At 46.7% G+C, this 17,037-nt stretch overlaps 1 protein-coding gene across 5 annotated transcripts in view; it reads right to left on the bottom strand.

Annotated features, from left to right (window-relative positions):
• RHOT1 (ras homolog family member T1) overlaps window positions 1-17,037 on the bottom strand; it is a 70,341-nt gene that overhangs the window by 25,338 nt on the left and 27,966 nt on the right. For all 5 annotated transcript variants that reach the window (XM_056859606.1, XM_056859598.1, XM_056859614.1 and 2 more), the window contains exons 3-9: window positions 16,909-16,990; window positions 15,462-15,505; window positions 14,867-14,920; window positions 8,453-8,505; window positions 7,347-7,455; window positions 7,067-7,168; window positions 5,006-5,104 (exon numbers count right to left, since the gene is read on the bottom strand). In XM_056859606.1, the coding sequence (XP_056715584.1) occupies window positions 5,006-5,104; window positions 7,067-7,168; window positions 7,347-7,455; window positions 8,453-8,505; window positions 14,867-14,920; window positions 15,462-15,505; window positions 16,909-16,990 (543 nt within the window). The remainder of the gene's footprint in view (window positions 1-5,005; window positions 5,105-7,066; window positions 7,169-7,346; window positions 7,456-8,452; window positions 8,506-14,866; window positions 14,921-15,461; window positions 15,506-16,908; window positions 16,991-17,037) is intronic.

Below are 17,037 nucleotides of genomic sequence, written 5' to 3'. Positions count from 1 at the left end.
GCCGCTGAGGTAGTAGTACATCGCAGGGAGTGTGTAGTGATGCCGGATGGTACGTGCAGGCCACTGGCCAGGTATGCTTCTCTGATTCAGCTGCGAATGGTCGAAAGTATCGCTTGGCATGACATGTGTATGCCTTTGTTGGGAGCTGATATTGAGCTAAATGGAACTCCGTTTTTTTTTTTTTATTGTAACTGTTCTTGAAATATATATGTACAATGCCCGACATAGATCTAAGGTATGCCACTTACGTACTTGGGATTGGTTGGATTGGGGCAGAAGGAAGGGAGATGATTCTCCTGAGCATGGTGGTAATGTGAGTTCACTTTGGGAGTGAAGGAGGGGTCGGATCGAAGGACCACCTTGTCTATGTGGAATATGCATAGATCCTTGTGTATGGAAAGTGCTCCCAACTCCGGCATGCGGCTGGCCAAGGTAACCACCGTTAGGAACAACGTCTTCAGTCTGAGGAGACGTCATTCTGAGGAAACGTAAGGAAACTTCCCTCATTGGCTCGAATGGTTTCTAGGTGAGAGCTAAAGGAATCGCGTTAAGCCGCCGAGTTGGAAAATGATGCGCCAACATGGGGAGTGGATTGCGCCACTCCCTGATAAGGTTTTAACCTCCAGATGAGAAGACAGCGGAATCTCGTCAAGCTTTGGAAAATATTGAGGCAATAGCTGAGATTGCTTCCGGAGAGTGGATGCTCTGAGATTTTGATGTACTCTGCCCTGGAAGAATACCAACAGTTGTGGCAAGGAAGATGATCTGGGGTTGGCGGACTTTCGTCCATACCACCTGGAGAAGGTCTCCCAAGTATACTCATATATCCTTTTAGTGGAAGGTTGTCTGGTTTGTAAAATGGTTGAGACTACATCTTGTGACAGGCCCGGATCTAGAAGCCTAGCCTTCTCAACCTCCACGCGTTCCACTGGGGCTATCCTCGGACATTAGACTCTGAAGCCAGGGGAACAATAGAGCGTCCGCTTGCTCCGTGTTCGGGTGGAAGAACTGGGAGAAGAATCTGTGAACTTGTCGATTCTGTGCAGAGGTGAACAGGACCACATTGGGATACCAAATCGGTTGGTTATTAAGAGGAAGATATGAGGGTCTAATGACCACTCCCCTTCCTGGATGGACTGGCGGCTGAGCCAATCCGCTTCTAGGTTGTGTATGCCTCTGACGTGTTCCGCTCTCAAGGAAAGTAGATGTTTCTCCACCCAGATCATGATGATGGAGGCTTCCTGATGCAAGCGTGAGGACCTGGATCTGCCCTGTTTGTTGATATGGGCCTTGGAGGCCGCATTGTCAGTCCGTATGAGGACACGGTTGTTCTTCAGGATGTGATGGAACTCCAGCAGAGCTACCTCACTCTGAGAGATTGATGTGGAGTTGGTTTCTGAGGGGCCCGAACGCCCTGAGCAGAAGACTGGATGGGAGGTCTCATGTAGGTAAGTCTGGCCCACTGTCAGATTGGTCTGGTCTAGCCACTGTCTTAGGCTGGATCTGGTTGTTGGCAGCAGGCAGATGTGCAAAATGAACAGCTTGAAGGGTCGTAGAGCTACCTGAAGGGGCCTGGTGTGGAACCAGGACCAGGACACTAAGCCGATGCAGGATGTTATTAATCCTAGAACTCTTGTGAGAGCCATGAGTTGATGTTGTGTAGCTTTGGCTGTGGACTTGGGCAGTAAGGCTATCTTGAGTGCCTTGGCCTCGGGTAGAACGACCTTGGAGTCTATGAAGGCCCCCAGGTGAAGGATGCGCTGGGCTGGAATCAGGTAACTTTTGGCTCTGTTGATTAGGTAACCAAGACCTTGTAAGGTCTGAACAATTCGGTTGGTGTGTCTGGTGGCTAGCTGCTTGGAAGTTGCGCATACGAGGAGGTCATTGAGGTATGGATGCAGCTGGATCCCTTCCTTCCTCAATAGGGCGACAGCAGTCACTAGGACCTTTGAGGCAGATGTAAGACCAAAGGGCAAGGCTATGAATTGCATGTGGGGGTTCAGGTAATTGAACCTGAGAAGGCGCCGAAGGGCAGTGCATGTAGGCTTCAGTTTTAGATCTATGGAAGTCATGTAGGTGCCAGGTCGCAGGGCTTCGACAATGGTTCTCAGTGTCTCCATAAGGAAACGTCTTGTCCGGATAAAGCGAATGACAAATTTGAGATCTAAAATTGCCCTCCAGACCCCGTTCTTTTCCTATTTGAAGGAATGCAGAACGGCCTCCATAGTTCTGCTGTGTTTGTCTTTGGTTCGATATTGTGGGAACTCCACACTTCGATCTGGTAATTTCCCTTAAAACTCTATTGCATATCCCTGTAGGATTAATTGCAGAAACCCAGGCATTTGCCTGGGCTCTGCCCCACTGTGGGAGGGGCATTTGCAGTCTTCCCCCCACTGCTGTGACGTTGGCGTCACTGTTTGTACCTTCTTGGGAATTTGTCCGATTTGTCCCCTCTGAAGGTTGGGACAGGGGGGGGCGGTTGAATCTATCGAACCTTCGAAAGGAGCCTCTCTGGGAGAGCCGGGAGGAACGCCTTTGATCCTGTCTAAACCTAGACAGCATATGGGAGGAATAAAAAGGACTGTTGCTATTGATTTGGCCTATAGTCCTTCCTATGGTTATTTAACATGTATCTGTTCTTGTCCTTGGTGTCGAACAGCATCTTATCTAATCTCTCTCCAAGAGTTTTTCCTCCCTTAAAAGATGAGCCAGCAAAATTGGCTTTAGATCTATAGTGAACGTGTGAGTTCATAGCCATAAGGCCCTTCTAAGAGCTGTGTTAGAAGCCACAGCTCTGGGGTCAAGACTAGGGCATCTAGGGATGCGTCTGCCATGAAGGAAGACACCTGTAGAACTCTAGGCCTTCAGCTGCCCTTTTATCGGCTGTGGGCAGACGCTTAATAAGCTTTTTTGGTTTAAGCATTACTGACCTGGGTGGCCCAGGCCAGCCTGACCCCGTCAGAACCCACAAGCCAAGCAGGGCCAGCCCTGGCCAGGATCCGGATGGGAGACCACCAAGGAACACCAGGGTCGCCGCGCAGAGGAAGGCACCGGCAAACCACTCCTGCCAGTGTCTCGCCATCAAAAGCCCCAAAGGGGTCACCATAAGTCGGCTGCGACCTGAAGGCACTTCACACACACACATTAGTGGCTTTGGTTATGGATGCTATGGTTGCTTTAGCGTGAATTGCCAAGGCTGAGACCTCGAGCGCCTTTCTAGACAGGAAGCCCATTTTTCTGTCCACATATCTTTAATAAATCCTCCCCCATCTTCAGTAAAAAATTCAGAAAACTGCAGGGCTGTAACTGGGGCATCTACAACAGGTAATACTAGCATACCCATGGCCCCAGGATCCATCTAATACAGTTTCTTGGCATCGCCAGAGAACTGTTAGTTGTGGAACTATTAGCTGTGGAGTGGCTTTTCCCACTCGGACCTTATTAGGTTCTGAAAGGGCAATGGAACCTTAATAATGTGTGAGACACCTTGAGGGAAATAATCCTTGGATCCTCTGCGTCTGGCTTTTGGTTTGGGGCTCGTCAGAAGCCTCTGGCTTGCTTAATAGATCCAGGGCAAATAAGGCTTAGGCTAGCAGGGATTGAAAAATCATCAGGGCTAAGCAGCCTAGGCTGTTGCTCTTGAAATACAGTGAGCTCTTTGTCAGAGACAAGAACTCCTTTTCTACCTCCTCGGTCGCGGATCCCCGGCCGAGAGAAGAACAGTCGTCACCAATGGTCAATTCATGCCTATTGGGGACTGATTTTAAGGGCAGCCTTAGTTTACCATTGTTTGTTAGTGATAGAATGGCTGCAGCATGGCTCCTCTTGCTTGAGATCTAAGCCTGCATAGGCCTGAGAAGAGACTAGGCCCTGTACTCTCCCTTGAGAATGAACTGTGGCGCCCCCTGGGTTTGGGATAGATAAATTCAAGGCCTACAGCCTTTCAAAATGTTTTTCCCACTATGAAAATCACCTTTTTCTCAGATAAACCCTTTTCTCAGTTAATTCCCCTGGGGCCCCACTCCCATCCGGGGGTGGGGGTACTTTACCCTTTGAAGTCTTGGAAGGATTTTGCCAACTAAGCGATCGGAGGAACCGGCAGGGACCTTGGAAGGTCGAGGCGGCACTCAGCTTAGTATATCTTCTTGAATGTTTCCCGCTCTTTTTCGCGGTCGCTCTTGTCGCCGCTTTTGCTGCCATGCGGGAGGCGAAGAAGCTTCCTTGGCGTCCCTCTCTGAAAGTCCGCCGGAGCGGCTAACAGTGGGAGCCAGCTTGTTATGGCCGCTAGGCGCTGCATCGTGATCTGAGTCGGAGAGAAGTTCTACTTCTTCCGCTACTGCAGTCGCGGCATCCATTTTGGGCGTGTCTTTTTTCCCTTTCACAAGCCCGATGCAAACCGGCTATGCCGCTGCGGAACGGACTGGGAAGGCAAGACACACAAAGGGAGCCAATACAGAACAGTTAGGAATGGAGGAGGGGAACAATGGAATAAAACAAGAGGATAGAAGAACTCCCCTAGCCAATCTCCTAAGATCTAAGTTCCAGCTATGGCTGGAGCGTCCTCTCTCCAGCAAGGCAGGAGAATAACTGGAAGTGTGGGCGTTCCTCGCCCCGAGACAGGAAGTAGTTTAAAATTAAGTCCTGCCTCTCCAAGCAACGGGACGAGAAACACCCGAAGCTCAAGATGACCTTCCTTCAGAGCGGGAAAATGTTTCTTTAACGCTCACCAAATTTCCACTGGAAAAATTGAAAAGAAAAAAAGTCCATAGACTTATGCTATATATTTTGAATGACTAAAAGTTTATCTTCAAAAGCATTTCACTCATTTCAAAGAAAAAATATTTCCTAGGAGTTTCTTAGTGATTCCCCCCCACCGGCATTTTCTCTATACAACACTAAGAACTGCCATGTCCTTCTATGTGTAGGCAGTGAAAACAGAGGCAACTGTTTAAGCCGAAATAGTACAGTGGTAAGATTGGTGGACCAGGAAATATCAGAAATGTACCTGAAAGAAGTTGAGCTCTGCATCATTAAGGGTGCCATCATTATCTTGATCTGAAATTCTGAAGATCCGAGTTAAAGCTTTTATACAGGCAGGTTTCATCTGTGGATTGAGAAACAGTAAGAGTTGAGATTATTTTCTTCTGACATTTTAGTGGGTTGGACCCCACAGTGTGTTTCTGCTGACAGAAGATTTGTTACAAAAGTATGACTTGCTTGCCTCCACCCTCCCATTTCAGCCTGAAATGCTGTTCCTGGAGGTTGCCAGTTGCTCAGTAGCAACATTTCAGGGCATGCTGGGCCACTGCAAGTGGAAGTAGGTGAGAAAGTCAAGCTCTACTGATGAAAATCCCTCTGTGGAATCCAAGCTGGTATTTTTGCTTCAATATGGAACCCTAGGCCCCATCACAAAAAGGACTCAATAGAAATCTAACAAATATGCTTAGCCATGCTGCTACTATACTGCAATTTTTCACACACCACCTATGACACTGATTATGCAACAGCAAAAGAACTCTGTTCTTTGAATATGTAAACATTTGTACTGTCCCTGAGAGGAACAAAGGCACGAAGAGGCAGGTTTTAAGAACAGTAGTTTTAGGTCAAAGACCGGATATGCTAATGGGAATTTACGCTGCTGCTGGATTTTATTATCTTTTCTCTGGGGTTCTTTTTCTACTGTTACTCATCCTGAACTTTGAGGATGGAGAAGGCTATAAACAGAAACCTGTAACCAAGACTTCACTGCATCTGCAGACAGTTTTCTGACTCAGCCTGAACTGTGAAAAGTATTGAAGAATGGAAGCACTGATGAAGTCCCTATCTCTGGCCAAGGCTCTGTCTACATCAGGAGTCAGAACAGGCTTTGATAACAGTGCAAAATCTTCTTTAAAGATTGACAGAGACTAGACCCTGAATCAGGTATTGTGGGGCAGCAGTGAACTTGTATACTGTTATGATTTCAACGACCCTAACTTACCGTATTTTTCGCTCCATAAGATGCACTTTTTTCCTCCTCAAAAGTGAGGGGAAATGTTTGTGCGTCTTATGGAGTGAATGTGTGCACAGAGCCAGCTGGGCGTGCTGGGAGGCGGGCGGGGAAAGCCGGCTCGCGCCGTTCCAGCGCGCCCAGCCGGCTCTGTGCGCGCCTGCCTCCCAGCTGGCCGTCGGGGCGCACAGAGCCGGCTCGCGTTGTTCCAGCGTGCCCAGCTGGCTCTGTGCGCCCCAGCTGGGAGGCAGGGGGCGCACAGAGCCCGCTGGGTGCGCTGGAATGGCGCGAGCCGGCTCTGTGCGCCCCGCCCGCCTCCCAGCTGGGAGGCGGGCAGGGCACACAGAGCCAGCTCGCGTCGTTCCAACGCAAGCCGGCTTTCTCCGCCCCGACGGCCACCTGGGGGGGGCATCTTATGGTCAGGTGCATCTAATGGAGCGAAAAATACGGTAACTTCGGGTTAACTAAAATAGCAGCCCAGTTCAAGAATTTACCACCGCCAAGAATTTGTTATAATTAATCAATCAGGGCCAAGATATTGGTATACTCTAACATTTCTAAGATACAGACATAGTAAGATGATGAAGATACCAATTTAAATTTTGAGAGGCTTTTCTGGGGATGGGGGTCCATATCAGTTTCATGAGATCAGACATAATAAAAATAGGAAGGTAGTCATGATACCACCCCATCTAGCCCCTTGTACTGAGATAACTGGATCTAGTGGAGAATCCCTCAATAGTTGCAAATATGGCAATCAACTTCCATTCCCTGGCTGAAGTGTAAATAAAAAAAATAGCAGATAACATCTGACTGCAAAGGTTCACTAAGAGAATATTATCTTAGCTCTCTGCAACATACTTATCCCTTATACCGCCTACACTGATTACAGCTATGCCTGATGCCTTAGAGGAAGGAAACTAGCGCCACAGGTTTCTTAGTATCGAAGCGCTGGGAAATACTGTCAACACACAACAGGAAAACTCCTTCCAGCCAGACTGACTATGGTGATATATGCACCACCTTTGAGGAGTTATCTGCAAGGCTGATTTTATAGAACAAGCATTATCAAAATACCTCTTTTTCTTCTGGACAATATAGGGGCCCTGTAGGATGCAGAACAGCTTTCTGTGCATAATAGAATAGCTCAGAAATATTCTTCAAGTTCTTGGCTGAGCACTGGGGGAAGAAAGTGAAGGTGTGAGCAATATAATGTAACAGAAAATAACTGGCATGTACGGATTTAGTTAAAATACCAAGTTAAAGCAGCTCCAGTTAAGTGCATCACTACTAGCTTAAAGTCAATAGGGTAATCATTAGATCAGTATGAATTCCAAGGGGAAAAAACTTGTAATACCTCTACACAAGTTTCTATCTCAGTGTATTGGTTCATGATAGGAAGGATGGTTTCCATACTGCTGTATTCCACCAGATCCGATTTATTCCCAACCAGTATAAGAGGCAGTCTGAAAATAAATTGACAGAAATTTTCAGAATGAAAGGCATAAATCTAGCTGCCAGTCATTGATATTTTGCAGTACTAGCCAGCTTGGGCTCCAATTCTACAGAAAGAATACCTGAAACCAACAGATAATGTAACAGTATGTAAAATTAAGGGTTTAGACTTTCCTTAGTCTTCTAACAAAATATTTAGAGTCAACAAACTATTTAACCATTTAAAATTACAAAAGTTGCAAAGAGTCACTAATTCTGGAACACTTCCTAATGTTATCAAACTACCCTACCTGGCCTGAAAACCATGAGCTCCAATTGGTATTCTGAAATATAAGTTAACTTTGAACTACAGAACAATGCAGCTTGGAAACTTTCATGGATACCTTCTCAGATGCATACATTAACTGGAAGCATCCAACATGTCAAGGCATATTGGAATGGATTCCAAATCATCTACAACTCACTTGGGGGAAAAAATGTAAAGTTCAGTTTAAGAAACTTAAATAGCTCCTGACAATTCAAAAGGAGCAGACAAGCAAGCAAAGACCTCACCCAAGATTAGGTCCAATTTAAGTCAAGCAGAAGATGAGTTTGTAATCAGCCTATCTTGGAAACTCAACTGTAACTTCAGCTTTCTCAAAGTACACACCCACCTATGAAAATCCAACTACTGGGGCTTAAGTAATTTGGAAGCGGCAACATGCCAAGGAATTTTCCTCAGCTAAGTTCACATCCACCAGCAAATTGCTAGCCACCACAGCAAAAAGCAGTGCAAAGTTTCACACAGATCAATGATTACAGCAATAGTAGAAGACAATTTATGCACACATTCCACATGGTACAGATAAATCATCTTTCATGAGTTGGGACATTTCTTCAAGCATCTAAGCAGCAATAGAATTCAGGTATTATTTCACAAGGTATGTTATTGGTCCAGTAAAGCCTGCATACAGGCCTCGGTTTTGTGTCACTTCAGCATTTAATTCGTGTACAGTGTTTTATACGTACCTGCTATCCTTGTCCGTTCTTTCACTGATGAGCGGTATCCATCGGCTTGTCACCTGAAGCAACAAGTTAGTACTAATAAATACAGTCACACTATTATTTCCATTCAACTGAAGAATATGCTTTCAAGGCACCACCTCCTCACTGAACTAAATGGACATTACAACCACACTTGAGGAGCTCAAAAAGAAGTTGCAGGGGATATGAACAGGGAAAACATTTTCAAAGGCGTATGGAGGGCATACAGAAGTTAGGATAGCTTGCCTGCAGATTGAAAGATGTCAAACCTCTTTGCATGAAATATAAGACATGGAAATTGCAGCAACAAGCCTTTCTGCAGGATCCTTTCTTGCATAATAAATGCATGCTGGTTATTAATTTGCTGGGTAGTGTTTGCAGCTCAACTCACACATGGGCTCTGGTGGTGGTCTGCTATTTTGAGCACTGAACACCACCAAGAGAGTGCAGCAACAGGGTTTATCCTTAGCAACTCTACCCACCACGTCCCCCAGCAGCATTCGGCAAAGCCCAGGATATAAAATTGAGAATGGAATGAGGGACCAGCGATGGGTAGTAAGTAATGCTTTACGCCAGTGTCTGGGCAACAGCTGTAATGGATCATACAAGGAACTGGGAAGACAGCAAGAAAAATGCTTAAGAGACAGACACATGAAGAGGCAGGAATATATTGTCTGTTATGCCAAGTCAAGAATCATCTGACATGTCCAAGCATGCAAGTCCCATGCTAGTATGATAACTAGGAATAGCTGTCCAGTGACAATGCAGCTGCAGCACTCTCAGGCCTTTTTTGGCCAGAAACCAGGCAAGGTAATGTGGTTTGGGATAGCATCTCGCGTTCCAGTAGGAGGTGAGTAAACTGAAGGACAATGAGGCCATTCTCCTACTGAGGCTCCAGTGTCTTGATTTGCGGGACCTCCAAGAGCTCCCCAATGGGTGGGAACTCTCTCCTACTCCACCACGTGTTGCAGGACTCTACGACCAAAGGCTGCCTGAGCAGATGCCCACGTATTTACTCTGTAATGTTTAATGAAGGTAGATACTGATGCCCAGGTAGCAGCTCTACAAATTTCATCAACAGGGGCCTGCCTATCAGAGGCCGCTGAGGTTGCCGCGCTACACAGAGAGTGTGCTGTGATACCCTCTGGCGCAGGGGTAGCCGAGGCCTCATAAGCCTGTAAAATACATAATTTGAGAGTGCGGCTGATGGCTGCCGCCGACATTCTCTTTCCCTTCCTAGGATTGTTAATCCCTATGAACATATAGTCAGTCTGACGAAAGTCAGCTGTTCTGGCAATGAAAGTACGTAGGGCCCTACGTAAGTCAAGGGTATGCCAAATACGTTCCTTGGGAGTTGATGGTCTAGGACAAAAGGAAGGTAAGTTTATCTCCTGAGCCCTGTGAAAGGGAGAATTTATTTTTGGAGAAAAGGTAGGGTCCGGAATTAGGACTACCTTGTTCTTATGAAATGTGCAAAGCTCCTTGCGAATAGAAAGGGCTCTGAGTTCCGATACTAGTCTAGCGGATGTGATTGATACCAAAAATAGAACCTTCATCCGAAGGTAGTTCATGGGCACCATACGTAATGGTTCAAATGGTGCCTTCGTGAGTGCGTTCAGCACCAAATTAAGATTCCACGACGGGAATCTGTGGGAAATTAGTGGCTGTGTCTGCGCTACACCCTTTAAGAAGGTGAGAATATGCTGGTGTCTGGATGTGGGGACCCCATCCAATTCCGGAATAACCGTGGACAAGGCTGCAACTTGTCTTCTCAATGTGGAGGCTGACAGTTTAAGCTGTAGGCCCTCCTGCAAAAATTCTGGAATTTTGTGTACACCCGGGTGAAGGGGATCCATTTTCTTACGCTTTGCCCAACGAACATAAGCCTTCCATGAAGTATTGTAAATGCGCCTTGTAGAAGGCTTACGTGCCTCTAGGATGGTGTGCACAACTTCTACTGAGTAACCCCCATCTATAAGGGCCCCCCGCTCAAGCACCAGGCGGTCAAAGAGAGCCATTGAGGGTCTGCGTGTACTAGAGTCCCCTGACGCAGTGTGCCCCATTGAGTTGGAATTGGCCACGGATCCTGACACGCTATCTGGCATAGAGTCACAAACCATGGCCGACGAGGCCAGAACGGTGCTATTAGAATTACCTCCGCCTGTTCCTGTCTTACCTTCCTCAATACCTTGGGTAGAATGGGTAGAGGAGGAAAGGCGTAAAGCAGGCCTCATGGCCACGGGCTCAGGAGGGCGTCTATGCCCTCTGCTGCTGGGTGGTAAAACCTTGAGAAGAATCTCTTTACGTTGCAGTTTTCTGGAGGCGAACAAGTCTACTAATGGCATTCCGAAGACTGTTATAATCTGAGAGAAGGCCACATGGTCTAAGGACCATTCTCCGTCTGCGAATTGGCGGCTTAGATGGTCCGCCTGCACATTTAATATTCCTTTGATGTGCTCCGCTCGAATAGACTGCAAGTTGGTCTGAGCCCATGTAAAGATCTGCGCTGCTTCCCGATGTAGGGAAGAGGATCAGGAGCCTCCCTGCTTGTTTAGGTGAGCCTTTGTTGTGATATTGTCCGTTCGCACTAGGACATGCAAACCTCTGATGAGAGGGGCGAAGGCTCGAAGGGCTAGTTTTACGGCCCTTAATTCCAGGATGTTGATATGCAGAGATGACTCCCCTGGGGACCACCGACCCTGGGTAGTGTGGGACAATAGAGTGGCGCCCCAGCCATGTAGGCTGGCATCCATAAGTATTTGAGTAGGCTCCTCGTGAATATACAGAGTGTGCCTGCATAGATTCTTTCGATCTGACCACCACCGAAGGCTCTTCCGTGTCTCTATGGATAGGGATATTGTTTTGTCTCTCTTTCTGGCAATGTCCCTCTAAAAGGGTCGGATTTGCCATTGCAGTGTCCTGGAATGGAAACGTGCCCAGGGCACGATCCCTATACAGGCAACCATTAAGCCCAGCAGATGAGCTAGGAACATAATCCTGGCAGTTCTGGCCCTGGCTGTATTGGAAGCGGCAGACACCAATTTTTGTACGCGCTCCTGGGGTAGTGAGACAGCATTTTTGGCAGAATCTATTCGAACCCCCAGGTGGATCACAGATTGTGAAGGTGAGAGGGAGCTCTTGAGGAAATTTATTAGATACCCGTGTTCTTGAAGAACTTGTATCACCCTCGCTGTGTGTTGCGTGGATAGTGTCTCTGTCTGCGCACAGATCAGGATGTCGTCCAGGTACGGATACCCTCCTGTCTGAGAGAGGCTATGATCGTCACCAGAATTTTGGCGAACACCCTCGGGGCGGATGCCAACCCAAATGGGAGTGCCCTGAACTGGAAGTGTGCCTTCCCAAAGGTGAAACGCAGGAACCGCAGGTGTGAGGTGTGAATAGGCACGTGTAAGTAAGCCTCTGTCAAATCCACCGCCGTCATAAAGGTGCCTGGGAGTAGAGAATCCACTATTGATTTCACGGTTTCCATACGGAAATGCTTTCGAGCCATCCTCCTGTTCAGGTATTTTAGGTTGAGGATGGCTCTCCAGTCCCCGTTCTTTTTGGGGACTGTAAAAAATGTGGAATAAACTCCCAGGCCCATTTCGAGAGTGGGGACCTGCTCTATGGCCTTGATTGTCAATAGATGTTGGATGGCCCTGAGTGACCTGTTGCGTTTCTCTGCTTTGATTGGTAAGGGAGATTGTAGGAAACGATCCTTTGGCGGGGAGGAAAATTCCAGGAGGTAGCCCCTAGAAATGATTTGTGAAACCCAGTGATCCGGGTTCGAGGTGGCTCACCTGGAACTGAACAACAGAAGCCTCCCCCCTACTGGCCGCTGATCGGCGTCACTGGGGATTTGGCTTAGGGAACTTGTCTCTTCTCTCCGACCGGGGTTGCTGACCCTGTGGTCTGGAGAACTTTCCACCTCTCCGAAAGGGCCGTGAGGAGTTCCAAGATCCTCGTCTGAAATCTGATCTGTATCTGTTTGGGGTCCGTGTTGAACGAAAGGACTGGAAAGTTGCAGTCTGAGGTTCTTTTTTAAATTGTTTTGGAAGGACGTGCTTCTTGTCCTTCGTTCCTATTAAAATACTATCTAATTTGTCCCTAAACAGACGGCCCTCCTGGATGGAATAAGACATTAAAGTTGTTTTTGCCTTAAAGTCCGCAGGCCAAGCTCTGAGCCATAAGGCTCTTCTTACAGAGGTTACCGAAACCATGGACCGCGCTTTAAAGGACATGGTGTCCAATGAGGCATCCACCATAAGGGTCATGGCATTTTGGACTCTTTCTAAACCCCCCAATATTCTGTGGTTCTCAGGGGGAACAAGTTGTATGAGCTTCTTCACCCAGAGGAAAGAGGCTCTGGCGAAGATAGAAGTGGTTGCGCTAGCCTGAATAGCCAGAGCAGCACTTTCGTGGGCTTTCCTGGTGAGAGACCCAGCCTTTCTATCAAGCTGATCTCTTAGAGACCCTATCCCCGCCTCAGGCACTAGCCCTGGCGTCTGTAAATCAACCACCGGCGCATCTACATGTGGCACCTTCAGAAGGTTCATTGCATGAGGTGCTAGTGTATAAAGCTTCTTGATAGAGGGAGAGGCCTGCCTACTGGCAGCAGGACTGCTCCACTCCTCCTGAACAGATCTTAAGAAGAACTCGGGAAAAGGTACCAAATTATGTTGTGCTTTCTTACATGGGAAGCACTCTGCCACTCCCTGCTTCAGGCTAGGTTTGGCATCCTCTGATTTAGAGGTGTCCTCATTCAGATCTAAGGTTAAAATGGCCTTTGCTAACAGGGATTGATAATCCTCTCCATTAAAAAGGCGAATCTGAGGTTCATCCCCTGGTGTCGCCCCGTCCTCAGAGTCAAACTCCCCTTCCTCTCTTTCCTCATCTGTATCGAGGGAAGAGGCCTGAGAACTGGTGCCAGGGAGAGTCTGGTCAGTAGTCTTAGACTTCAATGCAGCCTTTGTGGGCCACTGAGCACTGGTAGATGGACCCTCCATTGGAGTGGGACCTATCTGACGATAGGTCGAATGGGACCTATCTGATGAGGAGTTAGGAGATTCAGCTAACCCCTGACCGGCTAGGGTAGCAACCCTCATCTGGTGGGCATGAAAAGCCTGCCATTGCCTCTGCAAGGCAATGTTAATCCATTCGTCCGCCTCCTCCCGAGTAAGCATGTTAGAATGAAGAGGGAATTGGCTGCCGGTCGTTACACTAATGGGAGTAGGCTGAAATCCCGGTGGAGGGAAACTGACTGCCCATTGTTGGAACTGTGGAGTTAAAATGGCCTCCCGCCGGGAAAGGAGGGGGGAAGAAGCCGCCCGCCGATGAAGTAAAATGGCCGCCCGCTGTAAGAACAGGGGGGGGGGAACATTACCGGTTCCTGACGGGCCGACCAAACCAGCCGCTAACGAGGAAGCCTGAAGATATGCTCGCTGCGATGTCTGCTGGTTCAAAGAAGGCGGGAGTCCTTTTCCCGGCTCTCGCTGTCGCACCGAATTTATGGCCGTGCTTTCTCTTCCTAATGCCCTGCAATGCCGGCGCAGCTTTTTTGTGCGACGTTGACTTTCGCGCCTTTCCCCCCCTCAGATTTTCGTCCGAAGTCTGAAAGGAGATCTCCTGCTCCTTGCTTCCTAAGGCACCACTATTGTGGGCATTGGAAGAATCGGACTCTTTTGGGGGGACTGGACCAGCCCCAGTTGGTAATCCGTAACAGAGAGGAGGTCGTCCTCCCTCTCTATCACGGCATCCGCCATTTTGAATCTCCGGAGTAACAGTCCGGGGATCAAACTCACAACTCACAAAACTCAGACAAAGACAGACCACAAGGACACAAACAACACCAGTACAGAGGAAAAAACTAACAGAAACAGATCACAATTAATAGGAGCTTAAATAGATTCCAGTAAGACTACCACTAATCTAAGCAAGCACAGAACTGTGCTTTCGACCTGCTCACCCTTCCAAGGCAGGATGGAACTGAGGTTTTGCAGGCTATTTCCCGCCAAGGAAAGACAGGAAACCAAAAGAATTAGTCCTGCCTACCCTGATGATGGAAGGAAATAACACGCAAATCAAGACACCTTCGCCTCAGTAGGAGAACACCTGTTTTCCAAATATGGAATAACCTCTCAGCCAATTACAAATGATACAAAGATCAGCTCATCTTTCCCAGCCTGGATTAATTCATTAAATGTAGCTCAGAAAAAATACTACTGCAGCTGAAATGCAATTGTGTTACATGTTTCATGACCCAGTGGGAAAATACTAGGAAGGAGGGGGGTGGAACAATATTTTGGGATTAGTTTTATAGAAGCATGGTCAAACATCTGAAGAGTGTAACATCCAAGGATACTACATTTTGTAGTAGAATAAAAAGAGTTTCTCTCCTACCTTTTCAATTGAATTCTTGTTGTTAACGGCATATACTATGCAAATTACATTTGCCTAGAACAGAGAACAAGCAATTAGATTATGACTGAAGTTTTAGCTAGATTAATACTAATATATATTATGAAATATATACAGCAGCTTATTTGTCAGCCAGTCAGATCTGCTATTACTCAGTAGATACATTCACACTATCTTCCTTCAGAGGTACATTCAGGGTTGTAAGTACCTCGGTGCAGCCTAGACTAGGCCAGAATCATCATCATGTAATTCTCCCTCATATCTACAATCATGTGTTTCAGGCAACTAGCTCAGGCCACATTCAAACATCACAAGAAATCTATGTTTGTGACAGGCTTGTTTGTTGTGCTTGTGGAGAATTCAGTTGAGAGCTTCCTGGTTGGGGAAGCAACCAACAAGCAGTGACATGGAAATGCAGGCAGACAGGAAACAGGAGTTTGTTTCCTCCTCTCAAACCAAGATTCTGAATACCCACTACAAGGAACGCAGCCTTCCTTAAGCAGGGAAAAATTTATCAAGCTTTCCAATGCAATCAAACTTTCTCAAGTATCCCAGAGAAGAAGAACATTCCACTCACTTGCGATATTTCATGATGGAGCTGCTCGTCACTTTGCTCAGATTCTGCATGAAACAGGAAAAATTCAAAACTGGTCATTTGCACTGGGATGGTAATTCCACCGGTTATGCTTACAAAGAGAAAAATGGCCATAGGTTGGAACAGGTAACCCAATTCAAAAACCACTGAACATGTTCTCCTGAACTGTAACTATTACACTATACCCCGTTCTAAGTTTATTGAGCCCCTCATACTGGGACCCGTCAGGGAAAGAGAAAAGATAGAAAAGCTCCTACAAGGAGATAATCCCTCAATCACCTCTCAGGTAGCAAAATTTTGTACAGCTGCAATGACAATTTGTTGCCACAGAGTAGTCTCTTAGTCCAAATGGCAGATGTAACTCGGATGTTATTTTTTTTTTAATTTATTTTTTAAGTGACTTAAGACTTGGACTGTAAACCTTTGTCGGTAAGACCATTTTAGTCCATGTATCTTGTTTTATCTGACCAAGGGCCGCAAATAAACTATCTATCTATCTCATTCCAGTTTTTCAATATTTGATATATCGTATGAGAAGCTGAAGCAGACTTATAAACAGAACACTCAATAACTAAAGCCCCCTGCATGGCTCAGCCAAAAAGCAAGGCTAAAAGCACTACTAAGATTTCTATGTACTTTAAACTATGCAAGGTTTCTCCGTAAGTGTACTCATTTCAAACACTGCTAGGAGGATACCTACTAAATATGTAGCTACGATAGATGTTTTTCACCACACACAGACCTGACGGTAAACATACAAGTCAATGTTAATAGCAAGTTAGGTAATTCCATCTACTCTTCTGTTAAATAAGAAACATTTACTTCACTCCCAAAAGTTGGCAGAGGCTAGTTCAATTCTTCTAGTAACTTTACACTAGACTCACTAATTCATGGCTGTGGTCTTCCAGCTGCAAGCAGGTGGAAGAATACCAACACAGCACTATACCTGGCAGAGGTTCCAACCGCTGCCATGCATCTGTTCTGCTCTCTCCTCTCCTAAGAACTCCCATATGCTTTACAGGCAGATGCCAAAGAGCACCAGCCATTCAGAAGCATCTGGGGGACTTGGCTCCAGTTAGAATGGACACATATTCCATTTTTGTCAACATGCTGAGTTACTTGAGCATGATTGGAAACAGGATAGTCTACATGGGGATCAAGGTAAGACAGAACTCTTTCTACTTCCTTATCAGCTGAAGGGATGTGTGAACCATGGTGGTAAAGAAAGGTATCTTTTGGACTTCCGCACAATATGAGTGAGCAAGGAGTGGGCCTTTTGTTGGCTTCTTAGCCTAGTTTTTTTGTTTTCCCCTTGTAAACGCATATCCACATATCCTCACATTTACAGCTAGTCAACTATACTGAAATTTCACAAGAAAAGAGGGTCTCAGAGTTTAATTTGGAGGGGGGGAAACCCACAATCAGTTACCTGAATAATCCACTATATGGGTTGGCACTCTTTCTGGCGTAACATCTGCTGGGATTGTGATTTCTTCTGCTCGTGGAGGAACCTTTGTTTACAAAAAGGGGAAATTGCTTCAGTCAGTTAAAATACCAA

This window comes from Euleptes europaea, chromosome 1 (assembly GCF_029931775.1).
Source record: "Euleptes europaea isolate rEulEur1 chromosome 1, rEulEur1.hap1, whole genome shotgun sequence".
In the NCBI taxonomy this organism is placed as follows: domain Eukaryota; kingdom Metazoa; phylum Chordata; class Lepidosauria; order Squamata; family Sphaerodactylidae; genus Euleptes; species Euleptes europaea.
Note: the sequence above shows the minus strand (reverse complement) of the source record. Positions and strands in the feature narration are given on the sequence as shown.